We start from the raw sequence: 20,362 nt of genomic DNA on the forward strand, positions 1-20,362 counted from the left end.
CAGGCAGTAATACATATGTACACTTTGGTTTTCCATGCTTTTTGTGTGTTTTGTCTGTCTTCACAACTCTTTACTGCCTAGAGTGAGGGGACATAATATAACTTATTGTGGATGTTCTGAGTATCCAGTTATTTCACTGTAAAATTGGCCAAAAAAAAAAAAAGGATAATTCTGGAAGAATACTATGATACTTACGTATTGAATTGGTTTCCCTTTATTAAACTATCTAAAATGATCTCTCTTGCTGACATTGAATGGGCTACTAATTGGTAAGTGTTTAGTGCTGCTTTGAGATTTTGCTGTTTTGGTGTTTAGTGAACAACAGTTTTGAGAATTCCATTTTAAGTAATTTTGTGATTTGTTTCTGTGGAGGTTTTGATAACAACGGTGCTATCATAGGACCCAGAAGCACAAGACACAGTAATCCCGAAGAACATGCCACTTACTATTTCACTACCTTTTCAAAAGAATTATTGGTCCAGGTAATGAATACTTTCATTATTCTTTGGTCTCTTACTGACCACTACAGGTACTGAAAAAGTATAAGACAAGGTCTTGCCTTAATTGAATTCACAGTTGAAGGGATGGAGACAAGACCTACAAACTTCCCCAGAATTTTTATAACAAGCAAATGCCTATAAAATAATAATCATATGTTAGACTACCACATAAGACAAAACACTTTTTTCTCTTTGTTGTTTTCATTGCTTTAGTAAAACATAGTTGCAGCTTCTCACCTTCTGCTCAAGGAAAGTTGGAGCTTTTCCAAAAATGAGTCAGGACCTGTGCTATTTCCTGTGAAGCTCTGGAGAAGTTTATTTCATATTATTTTTAATTTAATTATGTTTATTTAAGATATTTGAAATAAACAGAAAAAAATACATGGTATCTGAAGCATTTTTAAAAGAGTGAGGTTATAAGAATATCGTTGTTAAGTCACTAACGGGAAAATAATTGTGTAATAGCAGAAACTGCCATGATAATGTGGCATAGTTCTGAGAAGGATGATCTTAAATAGAAATTCATCTGTAGGGAAAACACTCACCTCATGAATATATTTTTCTAAATTTTCTTTGATATTCCACTATGTCTAAAGAAAATTTAGACACTTTTTTTCTCAAGATAGATAAATATATTTTTTTCCTAGCAGAGTAAGAAGGCCAGGGTTGGTGAAAGGCTTCAGAAAAGCAATAGTGGGTATAAATCTCCATTATATATGGTTACATTTAAAAGTACTTTTTCTTAAGGAAAAAATCTTTGAATATGTTTACTTAAATGACCAGTGTACTTTCCTTTTTTAAAGGCAATGGTGGGAATCTTACAAGTGAATGGATTTGGAGAAGAGAACACTCTAATGCAGGATCTAAAGCCTTTTCGCATTTTAATCAGTTTACTGGACAAACCTGAGCTAGGTAATATATACTGTCCTAGGGCATAAGGTCATGTGTGGTACCTTTGTGTGAATAAGAAAATAAAAAGAGTCATCAGGGAAATCGTTATATTTTGAGGTGGCCTTTAAATATAAGTTCTCAATTTCTGAAAGTTCACTCTACAAAGTTAAGATACAGGTATTCATCCAGCTGATACGTTATTATGTATCTGTCCTGTGGTATGTATGTAGCAGAAGAATCACTTTAAAGATGCTATCTAAGCTTCTCTTAATCCTGATTATATTATTGAAATTAAAACATTTATCCATCATGACCAATTTATAGTTCACAGAATCCAAGGACTTGATGAAAAATATTTGAGTTATATCCCTCAACTTTCTTCTCCACATTCCCTTTATTTTGCATGTTTTCTCTTTATTCATCCTATATATTATGGCACTTGAGACAGAAATTAGGAAAAAACATAAATATTTGCAACAATAAAATGAAATCATAAAGTATGTAATATCTTCAAGTTATATACAGATGTTTTAGCAGGTGTCCTCTCACCATTTCTTAAAAATGAAAACTTTAAAATATAAGAATAACTTGAATTATATAAATGGTCTTGAGAGGTTTTTTTAGCTGTTATATGATAACAGAACCTCAGGAATTTTTTAAGGAGGTGATATCTGTAATAGCAAGAAAATTTAGCCTTATGCATTTTAGTATTATTTAAATTAATAACAGTAATTACAAGTAGCATTTGTTTAATACTTATTATATTCTAGAAACTATGCTAGCAATCTTACAAATATTTTTTCTAACCCTTAACAGTCCTGTAAATTTCGGTATTATCCTCATTCTAGATGAGGAAACTGAAGCTCAAAGAAGTTAAATAACTTGTCTAATGTAGCAGAACTATTAAGTGGCAAAACCAGTTTCTCTGATTCTATAATTTCTATTGTGTCAATCTGCACTCTAAATATTTGTTCAGTTATGTAATATCTTACATTACCTTCTCAAAGAAATGTGAATTTAGCTTAGCTTCTGAAGAAATACTATTTTAAAAATACTTGTTTTTAAAACATCGTTTAATTGGGCCAATTTTCATATAAGCATGATTTTCTCATGCTGATTAATTACTGTCTTTAATTTGAATATTAATTTTAGGACCTGTAATTCTAGAAGATGTCCTGATTGAAGTGTTTAGAACATTATATTCTCAATGCAAAGCAGAGTTGGATCTTCAAACAGAACCACCCTTCAGCAAGGATCATGCTCAGTTAAGCAGGTAGATTATCAAAAAATTAAATTTGACATGAAGACATAATATGTATTCACCTAATATAAACTTGAAGTGTAATAACTTGGGATCCTACTCTATGAAGTTTGTGTTCTAATAAGTAAGGCTGATTTAATACTAGTAAAGCTGATGTAATACTGACATACTAGTTGTATTGACAGTACCTCACTATATAAAGACAGTTGTTTTAATTGTTACAAAAGACAGGAGGAGAAAATAGCTAATCGGCTAAAGGGTTACCACTTGAAATAACAAAGTTATTTTTCCCCGATGCAATTTCAGTGATAATGGCTATTAACAGCACTAGTTAGTTTTGTTGTTGTTTTTCAAACTAAGAATAATAATTTGATTGAAACTGGTCAAAATAAACTTTTCTTAAGAAAATCCTTATCCTGGCTAACATGGTGAAACCCCGTCTCTACTAAAAATACAAAAAACTAGCCGGGCGTGGTGGCGGGCGCCTGTAGTCTCAGCTACTTGGGAGGCTGAGGCGGGAGAATGGCGTGAACCCGGGAGGCGGAGCTTGCAGTGAGCCGAGATCACGCCACTGCACTCCAGCCTGGGAGACACAGCGAGACTCCGTCTCAAAAAAAAAAAAAAAAAAAAAAGAAAAAAAGAAAATCCTGAATAGCACAGGGAAGCAGACAAAATTCTTCACAATTAAGGCTGTGAAAATCAAATCACTACTCAGTTTGTATGTGCCAAGGGAAATAAAAGAATTTTGCCAAATTTACAGTCTTACGCACTAAATAGTTCAAAAAGAAATTCTTGTTCTTTTGTCTTTTTTATTATGCAGAAACTATGAAAGTCTAATTTCTGATCTTGATATTTGAGTGACAAAAATTCAAATTTGGAAAAATAACTGCACAAAAAATAATAGAGTGGCAGTAGATAAAAATTATTTGTTGCAATCTTCTTACTAGCACATTTTCTAGCAACTACCTAGGAATGTGTACTGGCATTGCACTCAAATTTAAATTTAAAAAAATAAATGTTAATATTTTTTAGTTTTTGTTTTCTTTTCTCTTTTTTCAGTAAATTAAGAGAAAATAAGAAAACAGCAGAGTTGATTAAAACTGCTAACCTTCTGTTTAATTCCTTCGAACCTTATTATATGTGGGATTATGTTGCACGTTGGTTTGAAGAATGTTGTAGGTACGTTAAACTTTCATTCGTTTTAATTTAGTAACATCCAAAGCTAACCTTTGGGTTTTTTTAAGTTATTAAATTTAATGAATGTTCTTTTATACATTCTATTACTAATAATTATTAGTTACTTATTATTCATAATCTGACTCTACCTTGTCACATAGGATATAAAATCATTGATCATATTCTCTTAGAATTGGGAGTTTAGAGATCAGTTATTCATACACCAGAGTAGATTAAAAATTTTCCCTCTTCAGTCTATAGTAATGTAGTTTTTCATTGTTGTAGAAAAGACAGCAAATTTTGGGCTGCTGCCTCAGCACACTTTTCCAAAAGGATTTCCATTTTGATTAACAAAAAACTTTTTGGCCTGACTTGTGTTTTTAGAAGCCATTAGAACTAATCCATACTGTCACTGGGCAGTGATAAAAGCCTTCTACCCCTTAGGAAATAAAGCAAAAAATATGGTCTGAAAACCCTTGGCTACTAGTGAATCTGAGTGGAATCTCTGGCTTCTAGACCAGATCCTCTCAACCAGATTAACCACTCAAGGCCCAGGAGCATGTAGTCAAAATGTAATTATATATGATCTGGGCATTAGAAGTCTTTTAATAAAAAACGTTAAGTGTTGCTCCTATACATTAATCTCTTTAATGGTTTAGAAAGTTCTTGACTTATTCAGCAGAGGTTGAGCACCCAGTGAAAAAGCATCATGCTAGGCAGATAGACAGTCCCTGTCTTCAAAGATCTTGTAGTGGGAACAAATAAGACATGCATGTATATATTCCTAGTATTAAAAAATACAAATGTCTTAATAGATTAAAATGTAGGAATCGTCTCTTCTTGTCACCTGACCCTACCCTGGGTTTTTACCTTCTACAAATTCACAAATGCACACATCCACACTTCTTCAGCCAACCTGGACTATTCTCTGAAAGTTAGCAGCATGTTAACTTTAATGCTGCTGAGGCTTCACTTGTGCTATTCTTTCTAAAGTACTCTTTCCCCTTGCCCATCTGCTAAAATCCTATGTAGAGGTTACCCACCTTTCCTTCCTTCCCTCAAATCTCCCATCAGAATCGATTCCGCCAACACTGTCACATTGTTGCATTTATTTGTCTACATGCTTATATTCTTGTTGGTCAGGGACTATATTATATTCTTACTTTGTGTCTTCAGAGTGGAGGGCAATGTATGGTCATATAGGATTTCTATGATTTAATGTGAATGTTTGTTGGAGGAATGATCTCTGCTACTTGGATCAGAAGAGGCTTCCTGGAGGAGGTAACATTTGATCTCAGACTTTGAAGGACAGATGCATTCTGATCATGGGAAAAATGAGACTGGGGAGGGCAGTAGTACAGAAGGACAAATGAGCCTATTTTAAGACCCAAGGTTAGAAATCAAGTAGCAATTAATCAGTGTTAACTAGGAGGTGTTATCTGTACAGGAAGCAATGGGAAATAAGTCCGAGAAAGTGAGATCCATTCAGAACACTTCGAAGTGCAGGATAGGAGTTGTAGGGAGAGGTTCAGCCTAGGTATCTTGCTTTGGGAATTTTCCACGAAGAGGTACAGTGTCCTGGGGGAAATAGAATTTGTCATCACAAAAACATTACTGTGTGTGACCCAGTATTGACTTGGCCTTCATTAGAAGGATGATGATGCTGTCACAGGTATTCACATCACTTGACAGTATACTTGATAAAGTAAATTTCATCCTTTTAGGAGGACACTGCATGCCAGACTTCAGATTGGACCTGGAGATAGTAATGACTCATCTGAATTACAGCTGACCAATTTCTGCTTACTGGTGGATTTTTTATTGGACATAGTTTCTTTGGTAAGACCACCTTGGTAAGAAAATATCAAGGACATCTAATAACATAGTTCAAATATTTCATGTTGTAGGCAAGCCTTCAGATACATTTCATCTTTAAAATTAAATTGATTTTTTCCTCTTTGGTAAGCTTTTTTTCATAAAATCTTTCAAGTGTTTTCTCCTTTGACATATACATATAAAAAATACATGGGGTAAACTTCATAATTGCATGTTATAAAATCTTAACTGTTTAGTGTATAGTGGTCTAATGCTGCATTTATATTAATATTATTTCTATTAAATGAAGACTTGGAAATCTTTTCCCTTCTGTTTTCTCTCCTCACTTCTTTGCTTTCTCATTTTGAAGCCTACTAGAAGTATGAGGGTGCTGTGTCAGGTATGACATTCAGCCTGTTTTGTTTTTAAATAATTCTATTTACTTTTGTTATATTATAATTTTAGTAATATAGCAGATAAAACTGGGGTTATTTGATAATACATGCTTTGAAGTATTTAAATTGAGAATTTGGGAATAGAAATTTTATAAGGCATCAGTAATAAAATACACAGTGTTAACAGCATGATGCATATAAAACATTACAGATGAGTAAAATTATTGCCTATTTATATATAGATTTAAAAATGTAACTTTTGGGTTCCACATTGTTTAAACTTTTTTCGTTTCACTTTTGTTTTCAGGAGACTTATATTGAAATCCAGACAGAACACTTGCCCCAGTTGCTGCTCAGAATGATTTCTGCCTTGACAAGCCATCTCCAGACATTGCACTTGTCTGAACTCACATATTCTCTCAGACTTTGCTCAAAGATCCTTAGCAAGGTTCAGCCTCCACTGTTATCTGCTAGCACTGGAGGTGTTTTGCAGTTTCCAAGTGGGCAGAACAATTCAGTCAAAGAATGGGAAGACAAAAAGGTAATTTTAACTATTATTTTTGGTATTAGACCATTTACATTTCTTCAAAGCAGAAGTTACTTAGTAAAATCACTTATATGTAAGCATTTAAATAATAGTGAGTCTTTCCTAGATCCAAATGCAATGTTAGTAGGCTTTTGTAGGCTTTTGCTTATAGGGCAGTTTAATTATCTATATCAGTACTTTTCCAGTAAAAGTTATCATGTGAATGGCATATGTAATTCAAAAGTTTCTAGTACCCACTTTGAAGTAAAACGCAGGTAAAGTTAATTTTAATTCTAGTTTATTCAGACAATTGTAGCCAATATATTATCATTTCAGTGTAATCTATATAAAATTGATGTCATATAAATAAGTGAGGTAGCTTACATTCTTTTTTGTACTGTCTTCAAGATCTAGTGTGCATTTTACACTTACAGCACATCTTTGTGCTGATTGGTTTGTGAGTACACAAAAGAGGCTAAAACAAAGGCACCACTCAAAGGTGAGCACAACAGTATAAATAACCAATTAGGGAAGGGTAGGTATATGTAAAATAGGTGAAGAGTGGGGATCAATCAGAGGAAAGTGTGCCAAATGGGTAGAGAGGGTCTCAATCTGGTCTGTGGATTTATGCAGGACTTGTAGCTAGGCTTTAAACTGTCTTTGGCTTGAATGTGAGGTTTCACCGGGGACCCGTCGCTGGCTGCCTAGGATTTGTCTGTCTCCTGCTGCTATCACTGTGCTAGTTGCTGGCTATCCAGTGGTGAGCTAGACATAGTCTCTCCCCTTCTCTGTCCTTTCTTTCTAATTGGGAGAAATATTATACAAGTAAGTGCACATTTAATTACAGTTGTGATAAATGTACAAAGGAAAATAATCAAGTGGTAGGAATATGGAAAATGGGGTGACCTGACCTACGCTGGGGCCAAAGAATGCTTTCTTGAGGAAGGTGTGTTTGAGTGAAGCCCTAGAGGAACTGGTGTGGTGAGGGAGGTAAAAAGAGAGCACCTGACAGAGGAAGAAGTATAACAGCCCAACGAGTTCACCTTGCCTGTTGCCTAGACAGCCAATTTATCAAGACAGAGGAATTGCAATGGAGAAACAGTAATTTATGCACAGCCGGCTATGTAGGAGACTGAAGTTTTATTATTGCCCAAATCAGTCTACCCGAAAACTTGAGGATCATAGTCTTTAAGGATAATTTGGTGGGTAGGGGGCCAGTGAATTGGGAGTGCTGATTAGTTGGCTTGGGGATGAAATCATAGGGAGTAGAAGCTTTTTTTATGTTGAATCAGTTCCTGGGTGGGGGCCACAGAACTGGTTGGCAGGTCCAGGTGAGGCCATTCAGTTGTTAGAAATGCAAAAACCTGAAAAGACATCAAAAGGCTGATCTTAGGTTCACATAGTGATGTTACCTACAAGAGTAATTGGGGAAGTTGAAAATCTTATGACCTCTGGAATAATGGCTGGTAATATTTAGAATTCCAGCTCCTCTCATTCTAACCTGGTAGCTGGTGGTCTTTCATTTGTTTTATAAGAACAGTTTAGCTTTAAACTACAAACTAAATTCTTTCCCAAGGCTAGTTCAGCCTATACCCAGGAATGAACAAGGACAGTTGAGAGGACAGAAGCAATATGAGGTCAATTAGGTTTGATATCGTTCACTGTCATAATTTTCTCAGCTATGATTTTGCAAAGGCTCTTAGGCAGAGACAAGCACCAAGCAGACAAGAGATGCAGCTGTAAGATAGGCAGAGGCCAGGTCTTAGAGGGCCTTGAGCTGTTCTAGGGCTTTTGTTGTTTAGGAGCACCAGGAAGGCCCTGAGGGGAAAAGGCAAATGGCATAATTACTTTTGTGTATTAGAAAAGTTACTCTGGCTGCAGTGTGAAATGTAGATGAGAAACAAAAACAGATGTGGGAAGACCTATAGTAGCGCAGGTGAGAGGTGGTGATAACTTGTGCCAACAAGATACGAGGAGTAAAGATAGAAATGGATGGATTAGCAATATATTTAGGAGGAAAAATAGACTTAGTAATAGATTGATAAAGGTAATGATCACTAACCATGAGTGTTTACTAGGTGCTAGGCATTTTGCCATGTGCTTTATATATACCGTTATGTAATCCTCATAGCAATTGTAAAATGTAGGAATTACTGTCCCTCAATTATACACATTAGGAAACGGTGGTTTGGAGAAGTTAAATAACTTGCCAGGTATCACATAACTAGTGAATGGCAGAGCCCTAGTTGACTCAAGGCCTGCACCCTTAATGCCTCTACTGATACGAAAGTGGGGAGGGGAGGAGGGGTGAAGAAGGTACAAAAAATGATCCCTAGGTTTCTGTCTTCCTGACTCAAGGAAAAGTGTCATTCACTGAGGCAAGGAACATTAGGCGAAGCCCAGCTTTGGGCAACAGAGCATTTAGTTCATGATGCTATTATATTCTGACTCAGTCACCCAAGGAATTCTTACATATAACTTTTACTTAAATTAAGCCAGAAAATATCCTCGATATTTATACTTACTCTATCCTATTGTAGGGAGTAAAAGGCTAATACCCTCCAGTTCTACTCTAGGGACCGGTTCATTTGTTGTTTATTGTAATTTAATTGTCTCTCATCTTCCCCTCTAGATTATAAAATATTCCTTTTATTTCTACTACCTAATACAGTGTCTGGCACCATGATAGGAATTCGATAACTATTCACTGAAAGACAAATATTTAATTAGCACTTTACACATTTCAATAAAAATTTCACATTCATGTGGCCCTGAACAGATGAGCTATTAGATTTTATTTGTAGTTATTAAAATGTCATTTTTTAACCTTACATATCTCATTCTTGGCATTTTTTAGACATTAGGAAAGTGATTTCATGAAGTAGGTGAAATAACCATTTGAAAACAAGGATATAGATCCTAGAGACTTTTATATATGTATTTTTGTTCTCAAGAATCTAACCTTATGTATGCTGTGTGTATAGTGCATAATAAATACTTGGAGAATGAATAAATCGGTGTAGGGGTTGCTGTTAGAGTCAACAGAATGGGTAGATTAAATTGTGAATAGTCTAAAACATCTCTCAAAAGTGGTCATTTCTAATTCCTAATATGTACACTTTGCTACTCAGCCTTTTGCTTTCTTAAAAATCTCTAACAGATATCATCAGTTTCTCATGAAAATCCTACTGAAGTGTTTGAAGACGGAGAAAATCCACCAAGTAGTCGATCATCAGAGAGTGGATTCACTGAGTTTATACAATATCAAGCAGACCGAACTGATGATATTGACAGAGAACTGAGTGAGGGCCAGGGGGCAGCTACCATCCCAATTGGTAGCACATCCTCTGAAACAGAAACAGCATCCACTGTGGGATCTGAAGAAACCATCATCCAGACCCCTTCCGTAGTCACTCAGGGGACAGCAACCCGAAGTGGGAAGACAGCCCAAAAGACTGCAATGCAGTGCTGCTTGGAGTATGTCCAACAGTTTCTTACCAGACTTATCAACCTCTACATCATTCAGAATAACTCTCTTTCTCAGGCTTTGACTACAGAACATCAGGGGGATCTTGGTCGAGAACAAGGAGAGACTTCAAAATGGGACAGAAATTCACAAGGAGATGTAAAAGAGAGAAGCATAAGTAAACAAAAAACTTCTAAAGAATACCTTTCTGCCTTCCTTGCTGCCTGTCAGCTCTTCCTAGAGTGCTCAAGTTTCCCAGTTTACATCGCTGAGGGGAACCATACATCAGAGTTACGTTCTGAAAAACTGGAGACTGGTAAGGTCATCTCAGTTTTGCTTATATTTCAGTATTTTCTGTAGTATGTTTTTTCTTTTTAAAAGAGGCATTCATTAAAACGGATTTTTTTTAGCCAGTTACTTTTTTTTAATGTTTTAATTTGCAAGTTTTTTTTTAAATGGAATACTGTCACTATGGGGAGATTGATATATTGGAAGATTTTGTGATTTTGATGTCGTTCACAGTTTGCTTGCAGGTAAGTTGGAGCTGAAATGGAAATCTCTGGGGAAAAGTAGTGTAGCAGTAGATCTGCTGGTTTTCTTTATTATGACCAGTAACATGTTTACTTTTATTTTGATTTTTATATATACACACACAGTGCAGTGAATACTACATAATGTTTATTGATCAATATACTGTTTTTTGGGACGGGATAATAGATTGTATGACTTGGCATAAGAAAAATATATATTGAAGAAAAGTATAATAAATTATTGTTGCTACTTTATTAAAGCTCTAGACTAGGTGAGAAACCATGGTTTTGTTAACAGATCAAGGCCTTAAAAGTATTTAGTGGCTTTATTTTTTGAAATTAACTTAGAGTGTGTGTGAAATGTTTAGTATAATGAATTCTGATTGCTACCATCTTTTGTTTCAGACTGTGAGCATGTGCAGCCTCCACAGTGGCTCCAGACTCTGATGAATGCTTGCAGCCAAGCAAGTGATTTCAGTGTTCAGAGTGTTGCTATTTCACTAGTCATGGACCTGGTGGGACTGACACAGTCTGTGGCCATGGTCACTGGGGAAAACATCAACAGTGTAGAGCCTGCACAACCCTTAAGTCCAAACCAGGGAAGAGTAGCTGTGGTTATTAGACCTCCCCTCACTCAGGGCAATCTGAGGTACATAGCTGAGAAGACTGAATTTTTCAAGGTAAATTCTAAGAAATGCATACATGACGATGATCATTACAGCCATGTATGATACTTGACCTAGTTTGCTTTAAGGATTATTTTTAAAATGATAATAAAGCCTCATTAAACACCTCTTAATATGTCTTGCCATATAGAAAATGATGCCACAGCTGATAGACATACTGCTCTCCCCATCTTATTCCCAATTTTGTGAGCGGGGAGAAAAATAAGAATAAAGGAGTAGGAATATTAGGATAAAGAGAAGTATTAGGGCACTGAAGCCATGTAGGAAATAATTTCAGCTAAAAAGAGGAAAACAGTAGAACTTACTTTCAGATTAAGTGGTTGTGACACTTTTGCTTTTTTTTTTTTTTTTTTTTTTTTTTTTTTGAGACAGTCTTGCTCTGTCGGCCAGGCTGGAGTGCAGTGGCATGATCTTGGCTCACTGCAACTTCTGCCTCCTGGGCTCAAGCAATTCTCCTGCCTCAGCCTCCCTAGTAGCTGGGATTACAGGCGTGTGCCACCATGCCCAGCTAATTTTTGTGTTTTTAGTAGAAACGGGGTTTCACCATGTTGGCCAGGCTGGTCTCAAACTCCTGACCTCAGTAATCCGCCCGCCTCAGCCTCCCAAAGTGCTGGGATTACAGGCGTGAGCAGCACTTTTGCTTTTCATGCAGTAAAACCTTAGTACTCCAAAACTCTCATGAAAAGTTTTTCTGACTCGTCATATTGTCTCATTATCATCTGTGGTGTATAAAGTCACTCAGAAAAAAATTCAGAAAACTCAGTCTTTGATTTCTACCCCAATGGTATAAATATTATCCTCTATATCGAACATCAAGTAGATTTGGATTGTATACATCTTAAGCAGGTAGATTCTTTATACTGTACGTTAAAAAAAAGTTTTAAAATGTGATTTCAAGTCATTGTGCCCCTTCAGATATTTCCTCCTGCTAGATTAGAGTTGGATTTTATAATATTGTGGTAGTGAATCCTGAAGATTATTGCATTATTATTATTACTAATTGCATTATTATTAATGCTGTTACAGATCAAGTGCTGCGTTAACATATGTAGCTCTGAAATACCTATTATCTATTTTATAGATTTCAAGTAGTTTGGATATTTCAACTATGAATTACTTTTCACTCTGTAATATACAACCATGAATATCAAATTGCATTCAATGTGGGATTTGTATCTTATTAAGGATAGTTTATTCTAGCATCACTTTACTAACACCACTAAATAATGAAATGGGGTCTTACCTGGGCCCTGCAGAAAACATTCACATGTCTGATTTTTTTTTCGAGATATAGTCTCGCTCTGTTGCGCAATCTCTGCTAACTGCAACTTGCGCCTTTCGAGTTCAATTAATTCTCCTGTCTCAGCCTCCCGAGTAGCTGGGATTACAGGTGCATGCCACCATGCCCGGCTAACTTTTTGTATTTTTAGTAGAGACAAGATTTCGCCGTGTTGCCCAGGCTGGTCTCAAACTCGTGACCTCAGGTGATCCTCCTGCTTCGGCCTCCCAAGATGCTGGGATTACAGGCATGAGCCACCATGTCCAGACAACATGCCTGATGTCTAAAAACAAATATCATTACAGGACTATCATAAAAGGTTCCAAGGGCTTGGGTGATCAGAAAGTAGGTACATGGAAGACTGCACTTAGTAACCTCATCCCCATAGAATAGAATATTAAAAACCTTACAGATCTGACAGAGAGCGGACATTCATTTATACCTAATAAGAAATATTTGTTAAATAAATTTTCATGTATGGTATTGTGACTGTCACTTTTACATCTTTTTTATAGCATGTAGCTTTAACATTGTGGGACCAGTTGGGAGATGGGACACCTCAGCATCACCAGAAGAGTGTGGAACTATTTTATCAATTACATAACTTAGTTCCTTCTTCTAGCATCTGTGAGGATGTTATAAGTCAGCAGTTAACCCATAAAGATAAGGTAAGTCCTCTTCTTATCTTGTGCACACTGCCCCCCGCCCCCTGCCCCCCCCCCCACACACACACACATATTATACTAAAAAGTAAGTTAAGAAAACTTTAGGGAAATTATTGCAGTTAACATAGGAGTAAGAGAAAATAGCTTTGTTCACAGTGATCTTAATATCTTTAAAATAAATGTATTCAACTCTTTCTAGAGGAAAGTTGTTTACAAAAGCATCAGTAATATGAAAAGTAAAACAAAAATCAAATGCTGGATTGATTTATTTGTTCAGGACACAGTTATGGGAAATGATGTTTAGTATTGGTGGTCTCAGTTCTTGGGTCATTTAAAGAGGAACCAGTGGCCTCAGTTATGGAACTTATGGATTTATTAACTAATATATATGAAATGAAATAATGTATAAATTATATTTATAAGCTATAGAATACTAATATGTGAGATTATATTATTTGCATTATTATACTACATATCCAAAATAAGAATTTTGTATTCTAATATATATGAAGTGTGATATATAATTCAGTTAGCCTGAGAAGAAGCTGGAATAATCATTTTGACTAACCTCATCAGGGTAATTTAATGACGTTTGTGGTCTTCCTGTGCTGCTCTGTAACATAAATAGAAGATTTGATTGAAGACCTTTTAGAAGTATATTGTCCTATTTTTAAAAAACTCAAAATGCTAGTATGTTTGAGTGGGTCATATTCAAAAAAGGAATTGTGTTAAATAAACATTTGGCAGAGGAGAAAGTGGTATATGAAGGAGTAAATGAAAGGAATGAAAAGTTTATTCCAAGAAAAATACTAAAAATCTATTTCTGCTATAACACATTTTTTTTCAAAATTATTCAGAAATAATAGGGAAGCACTCTATTCTAACAATTTAAGTTTTACATTAAATATAAATCTAGGACAAATTATATGCCTATTTTCACTTGGGTAGCATTTCATTTTTAAAGAAATACTCCCAAGTTCTAAATAAATATATACATCCATGAAAAAAATTAAAATATATTTTACTACTTAATTTTTACATTTCTGTTGGTTGATACAAATGCAGGCTTCGTAAGAAAAGCCTGTATTAAGCTCACAGAAAAAACAAGCATGCCTCCCAACTATCACAAGCAATTTAGGAAGTTGCAGTCTGGTTTCTTGGGGCTTTTGCTTAAAGGATCCATAAATGCTAAAGAAAGACTTCAAAAGTTTTGATAATGTGACAATTTCTACTTGATTTATATTAATACATATTTATTGTCTAATACCAAGTGTGCTTGCTGTTCTAAATAATTTATTTTTACATTGTTTTACCCATTATTAATCTTTTTCCAAATAATCTCAAAAGTAGTTTGATATTTTTATTGTAGAAATAATTTTTAAGTGTTTAAATTTTTGAGTCAAACCAGCTTATAGGTGATGAAAAACTCATTTGGGATTAATGTATCATTTCTGGGACAAAAAATATATAGTGCAATGAAATCAATTTTGACAACTAAATGTTTATATTAAAATGAAGGAGGAAGTGCCTTCTGGACTCCAGATACATGTACATTAGTAACTTTTTTCTTCTGTTATACAATAATCTAGTAAGCTCATTACTTAAAGTCTAAACTCAGGAATAATTATTTACGAGACAGGATGAGATGATAACCTTTAAGTTCAATATTTCTGTATATATTTACATATTTTCTGTGTTTCTACTTCCATAAAGAATAGAAATAAAGTTTATTGCAATGTGTGTTTGAATATTGTGGACGTTGAATGTAATACAGTACTCCTAAATAGTACTCTGATTTTACTAAAATCACTTAGTATCTTCAAGAGAGAAGAACATAATTTAAGCTCCCATGTTTCTCCTCAGAAAATAAGGATGGAAGCACATGCCAAGTTTGCAGTTCTTTGGCATCTAACGAGAGATCTCCATATAAATAAATCTTCATCTTTTGTACGTTCTTTTGACAGGTCAGTTACATTTTATATTAAGATTTCACAGTAAGATATCTTAATGTTGCCTCTTTCCTTGAGTCTGCTGTCTAGCTTGGCAAGTGTAGGAGATAGCAATTTATAAATTTTATAAAGAGAATTTATTATTTTGAAAACCATAAACTGTATTAAAATGCATGGCATTTTTACTCATCCACCAGATATTTACTTTCTGGTTTTGGAGTACCTGGTTTCCCTTCCCTTCCTTGGACAACTATTTATCACATTCCTACGAGGTGTCAGGCACCATTCTAGGTGCATTACTTAGAATGATAATGCAATGGATACAGCTTTCTTGAGTCTATATTCACATTTAGTGAAACTGCATATAAATAGTAGATTATGTGTTTCTCAAGCAATTATTTTCAATCTTCTGCCTAAACTAGATTTGTTAAAATCTATAGCCGAAAACACTAACAAATTATTTCCATGAATCCAGAGAACTTGTAGCTGCCTGAGAGTGGTTTTGGTTTTTGTCTGGACTACATAGGTGACTTCAGATATCAGATCTGCATTAAATTCCAAGGAGCTGCCATTTTTAGGTGGATTCACATATTGTCATAAGGTAGTCTCACCAGCCGGTCTCATAGTGGTGGCCATGAATCTGTGTTCAAGCTCAGCTCAGGATCAGAATTGTCCTCTACTGAACGTTATTTCAGCTGGTGCTTTTCAACCAGCATTACCATTTTTAAGTGATCTGATACTGAACCATATATTGAACCCCTACAGTGTATTGAATATATTGAACCTTTACTTTATAAATAATCATCTCTTATTTGACAACTATCTTTCCTAATTTTACAAGTGAGGGAATAGAGGTCAGGAAAAGTTGTTACTTGCCAAACACCACACAAAAGATTTGAATCTTGGGTTTTTCTGATTCCAAAGCACACTTTCATACCATTCACAGATTTTGCCTTGAATTAAGCACATAGCTTTGACTCACAGGTATAGTGTGAGCAGAGGAACATGGATCAACATGGAGTAATACTGACTTGCCAAAGGCTCAGTGCTTGATAATATGAACAGGAAAATGTTGCTAAAACAAGACTAATCATATTTTTTTTCAATTCTTCAGTATTAATCTTAGTAATGTATGCTTGTGAAATTTCAAAGCATAAGTATATTTTTAGAAGGGCAAAAGTTTTTTTCCTTTCTTATGCCTACTGAGACTATTGGGATTAAGATTATTAAAATGCTATGATCAAAATTTATCCTGAAGTATGACTACTTCAAAATAGTTAATTCAAAGTAAGAAACCCAATTTATTGATTTTATAAAAGAGTGTGACAAGGTAGATGTTTGGTTCTTTATTTTAATTATTTGTGTTTATTTTAGGTCACTGTTCATCATGTTAGATAGCCTTAACAGTCTCGATGGTTCTACTAGCTCTGTGGGACAAGCCTGGCTGAACCAAGTCCTACAAAGACATGATATTGCACGAGTTTTGGAACCATTGCTATTGCTCCTGCTTCATCCAAAAACTCAGAGGGTTTCAGTACAGCGTGTACAAGCAGAACGTTACTGGAATAAGGCTCCCTGTTATCCAGCAGAGGACAATGACAAGCATTTCATGCAAAATTTTGCCTGCAGCAATGGTGAATATCACATAGAAGTAGATAGCTTTATTTAGAATTATCAAAATAAGTGAATATAACAGTAATTGGTGGAAGAACTGCATGTGAGATTTTCTCCATGGGCTTATTTTCTCCCCTCCTCATGCACTAGCAATGCTGTGTGGACCGTGTCAGAATGTACTGTGTCAATGACCATCGTAGAGGATGTGGGTCTCTCAGTTGACTTTTTCAGGGCAGGAATCAGGCACAGCTCTGGTTAGAGACATTCTTCAGTTTTGATGGAAATATCTTTAGAGCTTAGTTAGCAATTCTGGTCCTACAGGCTCTGTAGATACTTCATTGGGAATTTATAGTAAACCTGTAATACACATTTTGTATTTCATGAGTCATTTTCCTCATCTTTTAGGAGAAGAATAATGCCCAACTTTCAAGGTTTTATTATGACCATCAGATGTAGACATGTTTGTGACATGCCTAAATATTCACTGTTACTATATTACTACAAAGTCCATACTTTATAAACTGTTGAGTGATGCCTTCTATACAGTGATAATGTCCCCTTATTTTATTTAAGGGACAAAAGACTCTCGCATATGTCATTTGTCTCTTGACAAACCCTGTGGGTCTGTAATGAAAAGATCATTTTACTGAGCAGGTTGCTGATGCCTGGAAGACTATGGCTTTCTCAAAGTCTCATGGCTAGTAAGTGATGAAGCTGAAACCAAACTGTCATATTCCTGCTTCATCTCTAGTGCGTTTCTACAGAGTCTTGGTTCCTCTCTCTGGCTTCTTTTCCACTGCTTCTTCTGAATCTTGTAAGAATTTGTATGACCCTGCTTATTGCCAGAGTGTCTTTCTGTTAATGCTTTATCTAACTCTGCTGAATTCTCACCTCCTCTCTGAGATCAGTGCCAGATCTCATCAATGGTATCATGATTCTTTCCCTAAATTTGCTAGCATTTGGTATGTACTATTTTGTATTGTCACTAAGCCTTCCACCTTTTCTAAAAGAACATCATTAATGTATGCCACCTAAGAAATACAGAAATTAATTATATATTTGTGGTTTGCTGCTAATTTTAAACTCTTTAGAGAGTTTAGAAACAGCATAACTAAAGTGAGGTATTAGGGAGGAAAAATAAAACAAAATTTTCACCTGCAATAAAATAAAATGTAATTTTAGTAGGAAAATATAAGTAGATGATGACACTAATGATTAAAAATTTTGATCAGTCTACATTTCAATTATTTTAATGCATTTTGCATTTTTCTTCTTTTACTGTTTTTCTCATATATCAGTGAGCCAAGTACAACTCATCACATCGAAAGGAAATGGTGAAAAGCCACTTACCATGGATGAAATAGAGAACTTTAGTCTCACTGTGAATCCATTAAGTGACAGACTTTCCCTCCTAAGTACCAGCAGTGAGACAATTCCAATGGTTGTGTCTGATTTTGATCTTCCAGACCAACAGATAGAAATACTTCAGAGTTCTGACTCGGGATGTTCACAGTCCTCTGCAGGGGACAACTTCAGTTATGAAGTTGATCCTGAAACCGTGAATGCCCAAGAGGATTCTCAAATGCTAAAGGAAAGCTCCCCAGATGATGATGTTCAGCAGGTAGTGTTTGACCTGATATGTAAAGTTGTAAGTGGCCTCGAAGTGGAATCTGCATCAGTTACATCTCAATTAGAAATTGAAGCTATGCCCCCAAAGTGCAGTGATATAGATCCAGATGAAGAGACAATTAAAATTGAAGATGACTCTATTCAACAGAGTCAGAATGTTTTGCTGAGTAATGAAAGTTCTCAGTTTCTGTCTGTGTCTGCAGAGAGAGGCCATGAGTGTGTGGCAAATGGAATATCCAGGAATAGCTCCTCACCTTGTATTTCAGGAACCACACACACTCTTCATGACTCTTCTTTTGCTTCCATAGAAACCAAATCTAGACAAAGGAGTCACAGTAGTATTCAATTCAGCTTCAAAGAAAAATTATCAGAAAAAGTTTCGGAGAAGGAAACAATAGTTAAGGAGTCAGGTAAACAACCAGGAGCAAAACCTAAAGTAAAACTTGCCAGAAAAAAGGATGATGACAAGAAAAAATCTTCCAATGAAAAACTCAAACAAACCAGTGTATTCTTTAGTGATGGTCTGGATTTAGAGAACTGGTATAGCTGTGGAGAGGGAGACATTTCTGAAATTGAAAGTGACATGGGTTCTCCAGGATCTCGGAAATCTCCCAGTTTCAACATTCATCCTCTCTATCAACATGTGCTCCTGTATCTCCAGTTGTATGATTCATCCAGGACTTTGTATGCTTTCTCTGCCATCAAAGCCATCTTGAAAACTAACCCTATAGCTTTTGTAAATGCCATTTCAACTACTAGTGTAAATAATGCATATACTCCTCAGTTGTCTCTCCTTCAGAATCTATTGGCCAGACACCGGATTTCTGTTATGGGCAAAGATTTTTATAGTCACATTCCAGTGGACTCAAATCATAACTTCCGGAGTTCTATGTACATAGAAATTCTTATTTCTCTCTGCCTATATTACATGCGTAGCCATTACCCAACCCATGTCAAGGTTACTGCACAAGATTTAATAGGCAATCGAAACATGCAGATGATGAGCATAGAAATTCTGACACTACTTTTCACTGAGCTGGCAAAAGTAATAGAAAGCTCAGCGAAGGGTTTCCCTAGTTTTATTTCTGATATGTTATCTAAGTGCAAAGTTCAGAAAGTGATTCTTCATTGTTTGCTGTCATCTATCTTTAGTGCTCAGAAATGGCATAGTGAAAAAATGGCAGGTAAGAACATGGTTGCTGTGGAAGAAGGTTTCTCAGAGGACAGCCTTATTAATTTTTCAGAGGATGAATTTGACAATGGCAGCACGTTGCAGTCACAACTTCTTAAGGTGCTTCAGAGGCTGATTGTTCTAGAACACAGAGTAATGACTATTCCTGAAGAGAATGAAACAGGTTTTGATTTTGGTATATCTGACTTGGAACACATCAGTCCCCATCAACCCATGACTTCTCTTCAGTATTTGCATGCTCAGCCAATCACGTGTCAAGGCATGTTCCTCTGTGCAGTGATACGAGCTTTGCATCAGCACTGTGCATGTAAGATGCACCCACAATGGATCGGTTTAATCACATCTACTCTGCCTTACATGGGAAAAGTTCTACAGAGAGTAGTTGTTTCTGTGACACTACAACTGTGCAGAAATCTAGATAATCTAATTCAGCAGTACAAATATGAAACAGGATTATCTGACAGTAGGTAAGAGGTGACTTTTAACTTTATTGGTACTGAAATTTTTTAAATAAATGACTGCTTAATGTCTGGAAAGTTGGTCACAACTTGAGTAAATAAATTAGTGGTTTTTGGTAGGTTACAAATAGTATATTATTTTCCACAAAAAAAATGTGGCTCGAGGAAGAGTATCAATAAAAGAATCTAGAATGGAAAAGGGAAGGAATATTTAAACAGGCTTATTTTCTTCCAAGGACTGAAATTAATTTCACTGTTCTTCTTGCCTGAGCTGGCAAAACTAATAGGAAGCTTAGGAAAGGGTTTCCTGGGTTTTGTCTGCTTTATCTA

At 35.5% G+C, this 20,362-nt stretch overlaps 1 protein-coding gene across 12 annotated transcripts in view; it reads left to right on the forward strand.

The window, feature by feature from the left end:
• Positions 1-20,362, forward strand: part of DOP1A (DOP1 leucine zipper like protein A) — a 108,720-nt gene that overhangs the window by 56,471 nt on the left and 31,887 nt on the right. For 5 of the 12 annotated variants that reach the window (XM_050788087.1, XM_050788091.1, XM_050788098.1 and 2 more), the window contains exons 8-20: positions 373-482; positions 1,304-1,412; positions 2,544-2,664; positions 3,712-3,831; positions 5,553-5,667; positions 6,014-6,043; positions 6,346-6,579; positions 9,725-10,346; positions 10,966-11,240; positions 13,041-13,193; positions 15,054-15,154; positions 16,514-16,773; positions 18,052-20,041. In XM_050788087.1, the coding sequence (XP_050644044.1) occupies positions 373-482; positions 1,304-1,412; positions 2,544-2,664; positions 3,712-3,831; positions 5,553-5,667; positions 6,014-6,043; positions 6,346-6,579; positions 9,725-10,346; positions 10,966-11,240; positions 13,041-13,193; positions 15,054-15,154; positions 16,514-16,773; positions 18,052-20,041 (4,240 nt within the window). The remainder of the gene's footprint in view (positions 1-372; positions 483-1,303; positions 1,413-2,543; positions 2,665-3,711; positions 3,832-5,552; positions 5,668-6,013; positions 6,044-6,345; positions 6,580-9,724; positions 10,347-10,965; positions 11,241-13,040; positions 13,194-15,053; positions 15,155-16,513; positions 16,774-18,051; positions 20,042-20,362) is intronic. The other 7 variants (XM_050788088.1, XM_050788093.1, XM_050788089.1 and 4 more) reach the window with 2 other exon arrangements.

Source organism: Macaca thibetana, chromosome 4 (assembly GCF_024542745.1).
Source record: "Macaca thibetana thibetana isolate TM-01 chromosome 4, ASM2454274v1, whole genome shotgun sequence".
Classification (NCBI taxonomy): domain Eukaryota; kingdom Metazoa; phylum Chordata; class Mammalia; order Primates; family Cercopithecidae; genus Macaca; species Macaca thibetana.